This window comes from Lates calcarifer, linkage group LG20 (genome assembly GCF_001640805.2).
Source record: "Lates calcarifer isolate ASB-BC8 linkage group LG20, TLL_Latcal_v3, whole genome shotgun sequence".
NCBI classification, from domain to species: Eukaryota; Metazoa; Chordata; class Actinopteri; family Centropomidae; genus Lates; species Lates calcarifer.
This window is the reverse complement of record NC_066852.1, coordinates 8,179,453-8,194,842: the sequence shown is the minus strand read 5'-3', so window position 1 is coordinate 8,194,842 and position 15,390 is coordinate 8,179,453. Positions and strand designations below refer to the sequence as shown.

The 15,390-nt window shown below is 40.4% G+C and overlaps 2 protein-coding genes across 3 annotated transcripts; both read right to left on the bottom strand.

Annotated features, from left to right (window-relative positions):
* Positions 1–218: 218 nt before the first annotated feature.
* Positions 219–2,841, bottom strand: c1qbp (complement component 1, q subcomponent binding protein). Its single transcript, XM_018692533.2, has 6 exons — positions 2,452–2,841; positions 1,742–1,892; positions 1,553–1,646; positions 1,361–1,456; positions 1,114–1,239; positions 219–1,024 (listed from the first exon to the last, which is right to left on the bottom strand). The coding sequence occupies exons 1-6, from the start codon at positions 2,702–2,704 to the stop codon at positions 875–877; spliced, it is 870 nt and encodes a 289-aa protein (XP_018548049.1). The 5' UTR covers positions 2,705–2,841; the 3' UTR covers positions 219–874.
* A 1,981-nt stretch (positions 2,842–4,822) lies between these two features.
* Positions 4,823–14,245, bottom strand: dhx33 (DEAH (Asp-Glu-Ala-His) box polypeptide 33). 2 transcript variants are annotated; one of them, XM_051078609.1, is made up of 12 exons: positions 14,178–14,245; positions 12,227–12,387; positions 11,744–11,971; positions 11,383–11,553; positions 10,888–11,073; positions 9,866–9,977; positions 8,597–8,756; positions 8,326–8,414; positions 8,110–8,237; positions 7,723–7,926; positions 7,521–7,607; positions 4,823–6,334 (listed from the first exon to the last, which is right to left on the bottom strand). In XM_051078609.1, exons 3-12 carry the CDS (start codon positions 11,921–11,923, stop codon positions 6,026–6,028), a joined length of 1,626 nt encoding a protein of 541 aa, XP_050934566.1. In that variant the 5' UTR covers positions 11,924–11,971; positions 12,227–12,387; positions 14,178–14,245; the 3' UTR covers positions 4,823–6,025. The 2 variants fall into 2 exon arrangements, with proteins under 2 accessions (XP_050934566.1, XP_018548013.1); XM_018692497.2 differs by lacking the exon at positions 14,178–14,245 and adding an exon at positions 12,643–13,017.
* Positions 14,246–15,390: the final 1,145 nt, after the last annotated feature.

The window sequence follows — 15,390 nt, the reverse complement described above, 5'->3', positions numbered from 1 at the left end:
TTTATCTAAGACTGACAGAGAAAATGTTGCAAATTGAATACTCAGTTCTTCAATAGGAATGTGAAACTGTTGTCTCAAATTAGGAAAAATTCATAGGTTATGATCTGCTTCAGTGATTTGCTGGATTCTAATGTTACGTGGCCACATTTCACACAGCATCAGTAACACCTGATTCTGATTTTCTTGGCATAAAAATGAAAAAAACATGAAATCCTCCATTTGTATCAAACTGTTTTAATGGACACAGACCTTCCATTCTCTCAACACACACTGATGTTTGCCATTCAAATTTAGTTTTCATGTGTTATGGTCTGACAGAGTTAAATCAGCATCACTCAACATGAACTCCCTTATCATGCCAGCTAGAAGTTAGACTTACAACAGCATTGCCAGAAGCTGTCACATATTTATTGATTTCGTAAACTGTTGGTGTTTTATGTTTTGATTTCACATCTTGACAAATTCGCCCTTTATTGGTTTGAGGGATGATGAACATTCATAAGTACTGATGGGACCCTACTGAACCACTGTGGTTCAGACAGAAACTCTAAAATTGAGAGACATTTCTTACAATGATGGTTTCTGATCGTGACCTCTATTATTTATGGCCTTCATATATTTAATTTAAACTATATTGTTTAAGTTACAGAAAAATAAAGTCACATTTTAACAACAAAAACACATTTGCAGCCAAGTCTTTATGTGACAGTTGCTGGCAACAAAGCTCACTGTCACAGACACGCTCATCAGTCTCTTTAGAGTGCAGAACAAATCAATCATTCAGTGCTGCAACATTTGCTTTACTGTATTATCATATCTCCAATATTGCCAGGATGTGTACTGAAGAAAAGTGAAATTTAGCTTGTATCTAATATTAGTTACATTTGACAAAGTTTTGGAGGTCTTCCAGGAATTTGATGTACTCTTGATGCTCAATGGCGGTGCTCAGCTCCATCAGTTCATCAGCAAAGGTGTTGTCAATCCCGCGGTCGGCCAGGAAGTCCATCAAGTGGTCATACAGGGCCTGAAACAGTTAAAATGACTCATATTAAACACAGCTATCCACAGCCTCGCGAAATCTTATCATGTGAATTAAACTGTCCCAAGTCTTACCCAGTCCAGGGAGTCTGTGTTAAGTGTATAGCTGGTCTCCTTCCACTCTACATCTCCGTCAGGCTGGAAACTGACCTCGCGAATGGCAAAGATGTCACTCTCGTCCTCTCCATCACCATGACCCATCTACAAATGCAAATTCAGCTTTTTAAAAAAAAAAAAAAAAAAAAATCACAGAAACAAGCTGCTGCAATGACAAGATTATGCATCTGACATGTTCATTTAAATGAAGTGAGTCTCTGCTTACTTCATCTTCAGGAAAATGGCAGTCAAACACCAGGGAATGTTTTGCAGCCTGTTTTGTAACTTCAACAACAAAGTTGGGTGTTGACACAATTTCTGGCTGTAAAGAGAAACAGAATTAAAATTATTTAAACACTCTTAATGCAGTACGCACTTAATTACATGTCTGAATTAAATTAAATTTGTTGTGGCTCACCTCTTCTGCTTCTGCTGCCTTCTGCTGTCCTTGATCTACCTCTTCCTCAAAGTTAGGAGGAATGCTGTTGTTGATGTTGAATGTGACAGAGATTCTGTGTAAAAGAAGACACATCATAAGCTCATTTAGTGCACCATTTTATCTACACACATTGGACAGTGGTGATATCACTGACTGCTGCAGCCTTACTTTTCTCCAGAAACAGTTCTTGAGAGTTTAGCCTCTGTGCCATTCATCTCCAGCTCCCATCCCCCAGACATCTTTGGAAGAGTTTTGTTTTTCTGGATCTTCTTCTCTTCTTTGATTTCATCCCACAGGAAATCACCAAATGCTTTGTCACCTATTTCAAATATAAGACAGGTTATATGACTTTGCCATAAGTCACAACCACAGAATACACATAATGCTGCTAAGAGATATGAGATAAGAGAATCCTTTATTAGTCCCACAGTGGAGAAATTTACATTTGCCTAGCTAGGCTTTTGTTTCATTATTTTTTAACTTTCTAGGGCAACGGAGAGAAACTGTATTATGAGTTTGATGTAGGTTTCATGTGCCAACACATATCACACTAAATGAGTACTTTTTTTTTTAACAACTATGATGAATTTTACAGTGACTGCCTCTGACTCTTTCTGCCAAGGTGAATGCTAACTATTTAAAGGGACAAGACGCTATCATTGTTAACCTCACTTATGACGAGCAAACGACCAAATTTAGTCGTGTTTATTGGTTAAACGTCTTTATAAATGGAAAGGGGCTGTGTTTATTTGAGCGGCATTTTGTCGTAATATCTTCTCTGTACAGCTCTACTACTCGTTTCTCTCTTGTCATACAGTACTGTATCATACTAGCTAGCTAGCTAGCTAACTAAGCTTGTCATCAAAATCGTACGTTACCTTCTGTGTGCAGTCCTCCACATCCACACGATACCGAGGGATACAACACTTTTGAACTGAACAACTTTGGCCTGTATCCTGACGAGGCTCCGCTGCTGTTCAGCATCCACAGAGACCGGGTGAAGGGTCGAGCTGTAGCCGAACTCGGAGAGCACAGAGTCGGGCAGCTTAGAGGCAGAGCTCGGGCTGTGGACGTCGTGGCTGAGGAAATGCGGACAGCGGCTCCCACCGCGCGGACAACCGACTTCAGCATGGCTATATAAAAATATTGAGGCTTGTAACGACAGAATAAATTAGACAGAACGTGCCAACCGGCTAGCTCACCCCTACCGCTGCTTCTGGAAGATTACAGCAGCACACGTGTGGAAGGACACATTGACCTATAGTAACTACGACCTCTGCACCGGAAATAATACTTTAAAACCGAAAGAAAATGTATACAATTATAAATAGTATCTTTAAAATTCAAATACCATACAATTTTATTTCTCATATGAATAACTAATATAAATTAATAAAATTAAATCTATTCTTTAAAGGTATGGATAATGGTACGCTCCAACTATTGGTGAATGAATCGACCCACTAGCGCCCCCTGTGGCTTGAATAAAGTTCTCGAGCAGCAAATAGACCTTTGACCTCAGTGACGACTGGAAGGTTATAACAGCATCTGTCCTTGAGACACCATTTCTCCATGATCCCTACATTTAATAAATAAAACACCCTCTGTCCACAAGAGACGAGTGGACAGAGGGTGTTTTAAATTAAGTCAGCATCATCAACCAAGCACACACTATCAGTGTCTAATAATGATACCTAAGGCACAAGATCTGCAGTGCCATCAAATGACATATGACACAAATCAGCTACTGGGCTGTAGTAGACACTGACATCCTGTAGGGACGGCGGAAAACTCAAAGGAAAACTTTGTATATCTCTTTGTAATGAGGTGAATCAGTTGCATCATTTAGACGTGACTGTCCTGCTGCCACAAGATGGAGCTGTTTTCCAGCAAGTAACTTAGGGCTTCACATTTCACAGCAACTACTGGATGGTTGGTAAGTGTCTGAGAACCCTTCAGGTGTTGTTTTATCTCTCCTCACAACACTCAAAAATGTTTTGCTTATTGTAACTTCTGTTGGCTGTTTCACTGTGCAGAATGACGTATGCTGTTAAATATCCTTGGAAAGGATAAAAGGACAGTATTTTAGATCCCCCATCTAAAATGGCATCCTAGACCTCCTCTGTTCATGGACAGTTTGTCTATTTTAACATAGATGGCCCCCTTTACTCCTCTTTCAAACCACCTCTCCTCCCTATTTATACATTGCTGTTATCAAAGGAGTGTTCTTTATCCTTAAGGTGTGGTTAAGTCTTGACCTGAGGAGGCCCTGCTGTGTTGAGCTGTGCATTTGTTTAATGGTTGTTTAGTTCAACTGCACACTGGAACTTGAGAATAGCAAGCTAGCGTGTGTGGTGAGGAATGCATAGACTTGTACATCGGTGATACAAAACAACCATTAAACAAATGTATGGCTCAGCACAACAGGGCCAACTACTTAAGTCAAGACTCAGTTTACCTAGACCTTATGGATACGGGACACTCCTTTGAGGACATCAGTGTACATATTTGGATAGGGAGGACTGGCGGTTTGAAAGAGGAGTGAAGCAGGCCATCTATGTTGAAGTAACCATCCCTCAAAAGAGGTCTATGACACCACATATGCTCCATCTTCAATGCTGTTCTTGATATTCTCTTGCTAGATTTAATAGCCACTCACCAACAAGTTACAGTACAGTACACTTGTCCTCGGGTAACTCAAATGACTCTCATGTTGTTACAACACCCAGGAAGCACTGATGAACCAAGTGACATCATGACCTTGCTAATGACCCCACAGAAGTCAAATACCTGGGTCCCCGCCACCAGTCAGTCAGAACTGAAGAAGGATTGAAAAGCTTCGAGGTACAATATGCTGCAGCAGGTCTTTCTGTGTCAAAACCAAGCAGTGAAAATTCCCAAGTGCCTCTTTGAATCTTTACTCTCCACATGTAGACTTGTGTTCTGAGGCAGTGGGTTTATTTTTTTATTAGAAATTATAATAACTATGGTTATGCAAGACTATAACAAATCATGTTAAATATAGTTATAATAAACTCATAAAAGGCATGCTTTTAATCTTAAAAAGTTTATAACAGTACATGCAGATCTTGTGACTGAAAAAAAAAAAACATCTTATAAACCTTCATTGGCAGCGTGACCTGTAAGAGACGCAACCACTGAACATACAACCTGTATGTAACAGCAAGTCTGATGATTCTCTACAGCAACCCCAGATGCATTTGGTGTTTAATATTTTGTAAAATTAGAAATAGTTTATGTCATTTATTCAGGTTACAGTATATATTCTACAATCCTGAGTCCAGTGTAAAAAAAGACAAGAGGAGGATCCATCCTGTTCCTCAACATGGTGTGATTTACATTCTATAAAGTATGAAAGACCTGAGCGATCAGATCATGAACTATAATCTCCATGCATTGCATACATTTGTTGTCAGCATACATCTGTGGTTAGTCTGTGCAGGGTCTGAATAAGGATCTGTGCAACACACAACATCAAAGAGTAGAACCTGGAGAATAAGGCATGCTGCTTCTCCTGACGTGCATGTATTTGGGACAGTGGTGATAGAGTCGTAGATGTGAGAAAAGGTCATGCACAAGATAACAAGACAAGTGCTGCATGTAGACTAAGTAAAACCATGTCACTGTGCCATGTGAAAACCACATATTATAACCCTAACTTTGGTGTTTTTCACTTTTTGTTGTTATTACATAACTTCATAGATTAAGACAAAGCTGCTGCCCTCACATGTATAAAAACCCTTTAAGACCATTTTGTATAAACCCAGAACTACAGAGTGAGAAACTTTAAGATGAGATTGCTCCTTGGAAAAACTAACACTTTGCAGGCAGAAATCAGACAATTAACTTATCAGCATTATTCAAAACAACACTGAAAAGAACAACTAGCCAGTCTACGTTAACTTTCTGAATTAACTTGATGGGAATATAGCTTAACGATTAAGCACAATATTTTGTGAGATTAATTTGATTTCAAAGACAAAATGAAGATATAAATCATATCAGGCAAGCACATTACTTATTAGAAGAACTGTGCTCCAGTGAGGTTATCTGTGCTGTTTAAAATGCATGCATATGTTGAAAGAACTGAAGCATGACACCTCAAAAGAAAAGAATCTCCTTTTTAGGTGTTAAATGTGGCCAAATGGCGAGATGAAATACTATCAGGCAGAAGAAACACCGTTTATAAAATCTGAGTTACAGTCTGGAGGAGGTTGAAGTTGTGAGGCCTCTGTGTGCAGATTTCTGCTGCAGTGACACATGCCAGATGCTTGTCAACTGGGAGGTAGTGAAATCCAGAGAAGTTTACTGCACAGAAAATTCCTCTTCTGATTTGTGTCTTTAACCAAATTCAGCTTTGTAAAGAACAACAGTTGTTCCAGTATTATTGTCTCTGGGTGATTTGAGGAAGATGTCCTGTTTCTCGGTTGGTTAGCTCTTGGTAAGGTGGAGTTTGCGGCCAAAGTACTCTGGCGCTGCATCCAGCAGCCAGTCGGCATCCACCAAACAGAGGTCTCTCATGTAGCAGCGGGAGGTGTGCAACAGCTCATTGAAGACCACGTACGCTGGCTTGGCCTGAAAAAGGACAGAGGAGGGGTGGATGGCCACAGACTGGTGGGTGTCCAGAGCTAAGTAGCTGCCATCTGGTTGGAGCTCTGCAGCGTTGACGAACATCCCGTGGGCGAGGCAGCGGCGAACGTTCCCTGTGTCTGCTCCACATGACTCCAGCTTCAAATTGAGCTGGTGAGATAAAAAGAATTGAGTTATCAGTAAGCTCAAGTGGGCTGCTGTCCCTACTGCCATGACTTTAGGTCTAAGTACACAACCAGTCAGTCTGCTGTGGGTTCATTTCACAAGTAGGCATTGTTCTACCTGGCAGTTTTCAGCCATGTCATTAACTAAATGTGTCCAGTCTAAACTACAACAGACAGAATGACTTGAATGTTGGAGAAATGGGCAGGTGAAGATGGGAAAGTGCTGGTAAAGAGAAAGATGTCATGTCTGTCATGTGGACACGTTTTGACTCAACATGATACAAAACTAAGCTATGTCTAAGCACTGTTGGGAAACAGCAAAGTAGCCAAAACTTCTTGGGGAGTGCTGGAGCTCCTTAAGAACCAAACTAAGTTCTGAGTTTTGTTTACAATGACTCAGGGATTAAAGGAGTACTCCACTGATTTAGCTTTGCACACCTATAGCATTGTTGGACTCGTAATGGATAGTTTTGAAAACAAAAGTATTATCAGTGCAGGAGCAGAGATATCATCTTTATTATTCTACTCATTCTTTTTCATTGTCAGAACCTGGTTCTTACATTACCCACAGTGCAACTTGACCGCTAACAGTCTAGTCAGTGATTTAGGCATGACATGCCTGTAGAAGTTAAAGTAGCCTCGAGCTGCAAGCCTCAAGCAGAGATGAGGAGAATGTTACAGAGATCTGGTAAGCTCACCTCTTCTCTGCTTTATTTTCATTTTCAAACTTGTAGTTTTCATCCCCAACCAATGCTAGCTTAATTGATTCAAATTACACTTCACTCAGCCCCATCTGGAGCCAAAAAAGCATTTATACAACTTTTCACATATGCAGTAGTACTTCCCCAGGGCCTGCAAGACTTTGATGTATAAAATCAGTGGCGTTCCCCTCCATGCCCTAAAACATTTTCCTGATTCAGATAACAGAAGCTATAGTGTTACTCATATTAATAGACATAATATTATTTCTTTTTAAAGCTGCAATAAGTGTGAAATAGATGAAGAATCTGGTGCACAACTGTATTTAATAGGATATGTTATCATTCACCGTTTCTGGGGAAAATGCTAGAATTAAATTTGATATTAATTTAAGGTATTATCTCTTAGTCATACACAGAACATTCACATTCACACAGTACAGTCAGTGCTCATAGGGATTTACAGATGTGTACCTTAAGGCAGATTTCTTTGAGTTGTGCCTGGACCTCTTTTACCAGACCCATGTTCCTGCTGTTGACAAAGTTCTCCCGACACCATTCCTTAAACAGTAAACATACACTGGATTATAACATGGCTCAGCAACATAATCTGCATCTGGGTTTTGCTTAGTCACACTTAGTCATACATCTCCTCTGCTCATCCACATATACTCACCTTATTACCACTGACTTTCTTGAACGCTCTGTATATGTTGAGGAGCGTCATGTGGTCTCCTTCGCTGGAGGTGAACTTCTTGCGTGCTGCGAGGACCTCTTCCCGCCGGGCTGGAGGGTTATACAGTACAGTGTCCACTGACAGCAGAGACACAATGCTCAAAATCTCCTCGGAGCAGGAGTAATCCGGGGATAGCAGGATGGTCTGTGAGACGGATCGAACAAGGCAGGAAGCATTAAACCAAATTCTGTCTGTGTTGAGAACGTTGTGAACCATGTGAGGCTGTGGGCAACAGGCTGTCACTTTCTGTGATCCTTTACTAAATATACAAAAACATCTGAGCAAAACCCTTGAACACAGTATCAGTTTGTGTGAGGCACTTTTTACCTTGGCGTATCTAGGCTCCAGAGGGAAGCTTGCCATCTTCTTTCCCAGAGCAGTGAGGGAAACCTGCCCCTCCTTCCTCTCCACAGCTCCCAGCAGCTCTAAATGCTCCACAGCCGAACGAACAGCCTCTGGAATAAACACAACAGCTTACTATGACCTGCCAGCCCTCCTGGATGAGCAGAGGAGCGCAGTGATTCATGATCAGCAGCATCTTACCTGGAGAGGGCTTGGACATGAAATCAAAATTTATCACATCTTGAATCCCTAGAGCCATTAACTGCAGCATCACACCGGCTAAGTTACACCTGCAGTAGAAAGACACACACACACACACACACACACACACAGAAAGAGAGGAGAAAAAAAGAACAGAAGAGCGGACCATTCAATCACACTGACCTAAATTAATCAACGCAGAATCAGATTGCTGCAGATCAGCACATACTGCACTGAGATTTATTAACTGTAAGAAAACACAGCCTCCTACCTCTGGATCTCAGGTACAGTCATGGGGATGAGGCTGTTGAATTCCTGTTCAGTGTAGAGACGATAGCAGGAGCCTGAGTCCTCCCTGCCGGCCCGGCCCGCTCGCTGCCATGCCTGCGCTTTGGAAACCCGCTGCACTGCCAGCACCTCCAAACCACTGTCTGAGAGTCACAGAGCACATGTACAATAAAATGACAAGAACAGAACTGAACAAAAATAAAAAACCCAAGATATTGTTTGTGTCACATTTTTGCTGTTATGGCCTGAGGGATGTAACTGATAACTATTAATTACAGCTAGAGGAGAGGTCAATTTTTAAACACTGGATCACAAATAGTTGTCAAATCTTGGGAAGAGTGGAGTAAATTAATAAGAGTAGTTATAACCAAGTAACTGCATAACTTTGAGCAGCTCACCTTTAAAGAATGGCAGTAATTTGTAACACTTTCATCCACCCACTGTCAGTGATGGAAGTGGAAGTGTTCAGAGCTATAAGATAATTGCAGGTTTTATCTACCGTGTGTGTGTCTATATGCGTGTAACTGAGGTGTGGTTCTGCCAGGGTATATTTGCAATTGTGTGCTTAGCTAATGACTATTTAATGTTTTTATTGTAATGTTTGTAATGTCTATTCGACACAGCAGTTCCCTTAGTCCCAGACAGTTTTCCCCCATGGGAAACAATAAAGTAAACGTAACTGTTAATAATTCACTTAGGTAAAAGTACAAATCCAACAATTAAAGTGACTGGTAAAAGTACTTCATTACAAGTAAAAGTCCTGCGTGTTTCTGAGTCTAGGGTCAAAAGATAAATCTGACCAGTCCTGAGATGATAAATGGGTGCAAAATGTCTCTTTGGTGGAACTGCTCACAACTCATTGACATCTGAAATGTGAACAACCATTCATGCTTGTATTCACACCTATGGGCAATTTAGAGTCACCAGTTAACCTGCATGTCTCTGGACTGTGGGAGGAAGCGTAGTGATGTAGCAGGGTAAAAAGACCAGTATTTTCCTTCTGTATTGTAGTGAGGTACAAGACACTAAGGTCAAGTACAAGTACTTCAAAATTACATTTAAATTCAGCTCTTAAGGAAATGTACTTATTACTTTCCACCACTGTTTACTGTGGACCCTCTAAAAGAAATACTGGCCTGTAAGTGAGTTATTATTTAGTGTTTCATGATATGTCAACAGAATGTTGTTATAGTTAATACTGAAATGTGAATGTGTGTGTCTGTGTGTGTGTGTGCAGACTGAATCGTCTCACCAGGATTGAAACGTTTGGCCTTCACCATCCCCGTGTCGATAACATATTTGATCCCAGAGATTGTAACTGACGTCTCAGCGATGTTGGTTGAGAGGATAACCTTCCTACAGCCCTGGACAAACATAAAAGGGACACACATTTCGCATGCATACTAGGGATGTACATAAATAATCGATTAGTCAATCGACACGCTAAACATAGTCGACATCTTTTTTCAAGTATGCTTTGAGTGCTTCTTCTCTGCTGCATCTTGCTCTGTATGGTGCTAGACTGCAACGGACGGTTAGGTTTCCTTCAGTGTTCATCTTTCAGGAGGGTTTTACTGGGAGCTGAATTATCCACAGAGGGCTCACTGAATAAAACAGTTTCATATGTTTAAAAAATCAATGTTTCAGTCAATGTTTCTCTGACACAGGACGTTGAGAGCGGCCGTTTGCACAGCTTGTTTCTCTGATTACTGAAGATCCAGACGTCTGATGACAAAAATTGTTCATCTGGTTTAAGATTAGAGTTATAACATTATAATAAGTAATGGTAATGTGACTTTAAACATTAAGAAAGTAATCAGGTGAAAATATTTTAATGTCCGGCCATTTGGCTGACAGCTGGTGCTAACGGAAAACAGTGTGGATTATAGTGCTGAAACTTTCATGTGACAGCAAACGCCAGGAACAAATAACAAATAGCTTTGGTGACTTAAATAATTTCAGACTTAAATTGGCTTGATTAAAATTAACTTCAAGTAATTAAAATGCCCATCCCTAGTGCATACAAACTAACAGAAAATGCAACAATGATACATATAGCTTTAAAATGACAAGAAAGCAATTCTATATTGTGACTTTTCTCCTTTATAGAAAAAAAAAACAATGCCTTGTCATAACAGAAACACAGTTTTAAACAGCAGTGTACAGATTTCAGACACTCAGTCCGCAACCAGTGTGGCTGTTTTTTCACAAACGTCCATTTGTCCACACTCCACAGAACTCTTGTTTCTCCTGCATGTTTACTGTTGCCTTTACCTTGGGAGCTGGCTGGAAGACCCTGAGTTGCTGCGCTGGGGGCAGCGATGCGTACAAAGGGATAACTACCATGGGACCACAGCCGTCAGGCAGATGCTTGGCGATGTCCCGGCACGTCCTCGCCAGAGCCTCGATTTCCTCCTGACCCGTCATGAAGACTAAGATATCATGGGACGGAGGTGCCTCCTGCACGCACACAACAAAGACAGCGCTCTGTTCCAGTGTCACAAATAATCATTACAGCACATGAACATGCACCCAGGGAGCTGCTTACTCACAGGTTCATGTTCCTTATAATTAAGGAAAGACTTCCTATTGTTATTTTAACTTTGATTTAAAGCGTAACTATAACTGATTACATAATGATTACATTAAAAAATCTGATTTTTCATGGTCCCTTGTATTCAAGTGCAGTGAAGAAAACATTAGTGGATCTAAGATATCACTAATTCAACAATAGTTTCTGTCTAGCTGAAGGCAAATGTTGAAGGCTACCTGATGGATCTGGAAGATAGACACAAGTGCGGCCTGCAGGTAGTCTGACTGGGGCTGCTTGGTGTAGTAGATCTGAATGGGATGCTGCCTCCCCTCCAGGTACAGCACAGGTGACTTGTTGAAGTACTCAGAGAACAAATCTACATCCATCGTAGCTGACATCACTATGACCTGTGTAGGTCAGAAAAATATAAATAAAAAAAGATATTCTTAAACAGATCAACAGAGTAGAAGCATAAAATGAGCTTACAGGAATTAATGTGGAGCAAGCATTTTATCTCACAAAGAGTGAAGGGATTAGCCCAGTGTTTAAAGTAAAATATCTGACTGAAACCCTGGGCAGCTACAACTGTCCTCCTACCTTCAGGGGAATCTTATTAAGTTCTCTGCGCCTGCGTTGAGCGGTCTTAACCACGCCGAACAGCACATCGGTGTGCACGGTGCGCTCGTGAGCTTCATCCAAAACCACCACAGTGTAGCGCAGCAGTAAAGGGTCTCCGATGGCCTCGCGCAGGAGCATGCCATCTGTCATGAACTTCATCTTTGTCTCAGAGGAGGTGACATCTTCGAAGCGCACTGTGTAACCAACCTGAGAAGAGGTGTGACTCATTCACTATCAACAGACACTTAAGACTGATACACAACGCATATACTCATCCTATGTATGAAACATGTTGAGCATGGCAACCAGGAAAACTATTTCTACATATTATTCTGCATGTTGAGCTTGTGCCACCCAACAAGACAAAGTTTATTTCGACAACATGCATCATGCTGTTCATTAAGCATGTGTTTTAAAGTATACACTAAGCAGTCGTGAAGGGAACCCGTGTCCTGTGCATACCAGCTTGCCAAGCTGAGTCCTCTTCTCCTCTGCCACCCTTCCTGCCAGTGAGATGGCAGCAACTCGACGGGGCTGAGTGATGGCAATGATGCCCTGTCGTCCGATGCCGGCCTCATACAGATACTGTGGGATCTGAGTGGTCTTCCCAGAGCCAGTCTCACCTGATGCAGGAGAGAGAATGGGTCAAGTTAAGCAAAGTTTGTGTAAAAGGTGGAGTGGAAAAATTCAGGCATTTGAAGAGGTTTTTCTATTGTGGATCAGAAAAGTATTCAAAATCATCAACTGAAACGGAGGTGTAAAACATTAGAGCTGACAAGATAATCCTGTTTTACAGTGGATTTGCCCTTTAACTTGAGTTGCACAGCTGCGGCTAACGTTGTAGCAGCATTAGCTAACAGTAGCTGTGAGCACTTCACCTATAAGAATAGCATTGTGAAGCTGTCTCAGTTGGTTCAGCAGCTGAGGCTTCGCCTGGTAGATTGGAAGCTGTTTCCTCTGGACGTCTATCGGAGTGGTTGCATTTCCCTTTCTGGGCAGCAGCATTCCAGGTTTATTCTTATCGAGACGGAAAAAAACTGACCCCGGCTTGAATTTTTTAGCCGGAGGAGGGTCGGGGTCGTGGGGCATGGTCTAGAAGAAATGACTCTGGTATCAAAACCTTTGTGGGTTTTTCTTGACGTTCATATAAGATAAAAAAAGAAAGAAAAAAGTTTTCTTCGTGCTCACTGACAGACACGCAAACGTCACTGCGGATGTTTTGCTATCTCTGCAAAAACGTCCCCACGTGGTAAAACTCGGCGCAGATGTTTGACGTCATTCCATCGATGTAAAATTTAACCCGAGTGCAGACTGTCAGGTACATTCAGCCAAACTGCGAATGTACTCTGCATCCATGTCACTGTGTTGTGCCGAGTTCTGGTTTGAAAACGATGCATTATACCTTGTCAGTTGTATTAATGGTGATAATAGTGATAGCGCTGTATGTGTTCTTTCTGTGTAAGGGGTGAATATAGCCGTTTGGTCATAATGTATAAAATTCACACTGTCAAGCTAAAATGGCTAAAATATGTAGACTACTGGCATTTAACTCCTGTAGCGTAACATTGATAGTTGATTTTGAAGCTGCCCCTTGTTGCCAAAACAGACCATCTTCTAGGCTTCCAGAGAGAAAATGTGTAGGGTCAATATTTCAAGGGGGGGGGGGTTGCTTTTCATGGTACCTTGCATTCAGCAGAGTATAATATTTTAGATATTAATTTCAAACTGAATTCCTCGAATCTCATCTCTTCTGACACACACACACACACACACACACACACACACACACACACACAGTGCCAACTTCTAAAGTAATTTCTACTTTTGAGCTTTCATGTTGGTGTACTGATATATCACCACATAAACAAAAATGAACAGAGGCCCTACAGACCATGTTAATTTTGCCTTGTTGTGGATAGCAGGTGTATCTTATACTATGCTAACTGTATTATCGTGGGATAATTAATATCTCACGTCATTAACATGGGAATCCTTCCTTTCTGTACCATACATCCTACATGATGTGAATGTGGCATTATCATCACAGACACGAGCTAATGGCAGCCATATGACAGACAGGCTATATTAAAACACTTTTCCAGTTTGAAGGGCTAGTAGGTTGTTCTACTGGAAGCTGTACAGACACTTGAGGGATCTTCTTAGCAGAATTTTTTGATAAGTGTTGACAGCTAATTAGCCTTAATTATCTTGTGTTAGCTTACAGCAATCAATGAGTTGTTTGATGGAGGTCCTGGAGTATAAACTAATGCTAATAGATTTCCGCAAGGTAGATAGCTAGAGTTAGCTGAAGGGCTGAATATGAGATTAATGGATTAATTTCGTAGCGCATAATGTTGTTACTCCTGATGAAAGCATGAAGTCTACATGGTAATATTCTGAAATGTAACCTTACTAGTTGTCAGAGCAGAAGTGACAGTGACCACTGAATGTCAACGATCATTGTCCTCGTCGTCTGTTGGCATTAGCTTATCCTCCTTAAACCACTCAGCACAAGCTAATGCTAATGCCAGTCTGTGTCTGTTTACAAAGCTTCCTGCAGCACATTCCCTGTGCCATGGAAAATTCAAGTCTTAATGAAAAACAGTTCATTCATTAAAGAGAAAAAGCTGAATAACTGTCCTTTTGACACACCGTTCTATTTTATTTAATCGTGACAATATGTATGCATATATACACATATTAAATTTATATCACAATCTGTGTTGTATTTCATTTTACTTCTTAGTTTGATTATTATTTAGACATTTTAATTATTTCTTTTAGGTGCCGGTAAAATAAATGCCATGACTGTGCTACTTGTTTTCGATGCAGCCACCAGAGGGCAACATAATGACTTTAACTCACAATCATACAAACTGTAAATAAGCATTTAGAGCCAGTTAAAGTTTCTCTGTCTCATTTGGTCTCTTTATTTCTGACTCTGATAAGCCCTTTGAGGTTGGATTTGGCTTACTATCTCTTAACTGATATTTGTAAAATGATAACACATTATGATCATTTAGTCACTACATGATTCCTCCAAAAATCAGTAAACTATGATTTTGCGTTATTGCCCAGCCCTATTTCTAGTTAAACATGTTATAACAACATAGATTAATGCAAAAAAGATTAGATACAAAAATCACAATCAACATTTGTTTTCAGTTATTTTTGGACAAAATAAAAACTAATAACCTCTCAAATATTTTCAGGAAGCCCTTTTTAAAACTGAAAAAACGGCAGTTAATTTGAATAATGTGTTGCTTTTTCAGTTATAAAAAGGGTTTCCTGAAAATATTTGAGAGGTTATTAGTTATATTTTGTTCAAAAATAACTGCACTAGGTAAAACAAAGGCAAGACAATTTACACTGATATTGGAATATTTCATATCTCAAGTGAGAATATTTAAATCGTCAGAAAATGAGAAACTCATACATGATGTCAGATTTAGGTCTTTTAAAGATCCTAACTATATTAGGGCTTTTGAGCTCTACAGGAAAAAAAACTGAATTATTTTGACAGTGAAATGATGTTCTCATGTTCCTCTTTAATAAACTGCTATTAGACGTATTATTGTCACCCTCTCCTGCCCCTGGTCAGTGTGTCAGCAGTTCTGATTTTAAAC

Bases quoted from the DNA above. Each gene is read 5' to 3' on its own strand.
- c1qbp (XM_018692533.2), bottom strand. From the start codon at position 2,704: ATGCTGAAGTCGGTTGTCCGCGCGGTGGGAGCCGCTGTCCGCATTTCC. The intron at 1,457-1,552 runs GTGAGCCACAAC...TTCTCTTTACAG, and splicing joins AGGCAGCAGAAGCAGAAGAG to CCAGAAATTGTGTCAACACC. The intron at 1,240-1,360 runs GTAAGCAGAGAC...TTGCATTTGTAG, and splicing joins GCCATTTTCCTGAAGATGAA to ATGGGTCATGGTGATGGAGA.
- dhx33 (XM_018692497.2), bottom strand. From the start codon at position 12,853: ATGCCCCACGACCCCGACCCTCCTCCGGCTAAAAAATTCAAGCCGGGG. The intron at 8,415-8,596 runs GTAGGAGGCTGT...TTTCTACTGCAG, and splicing joins ACTGTACCTGAGATCCAGAG to GTGTAACTTAGCCGGTGTGA. The intron at 7,927-8,109 runs GTAAAAAGTGCC...TCCGTCTCACAG, and splicing joins TGGAGCCTAGATACGCCAAG to ACCATCCTGCTATCCCCGGA.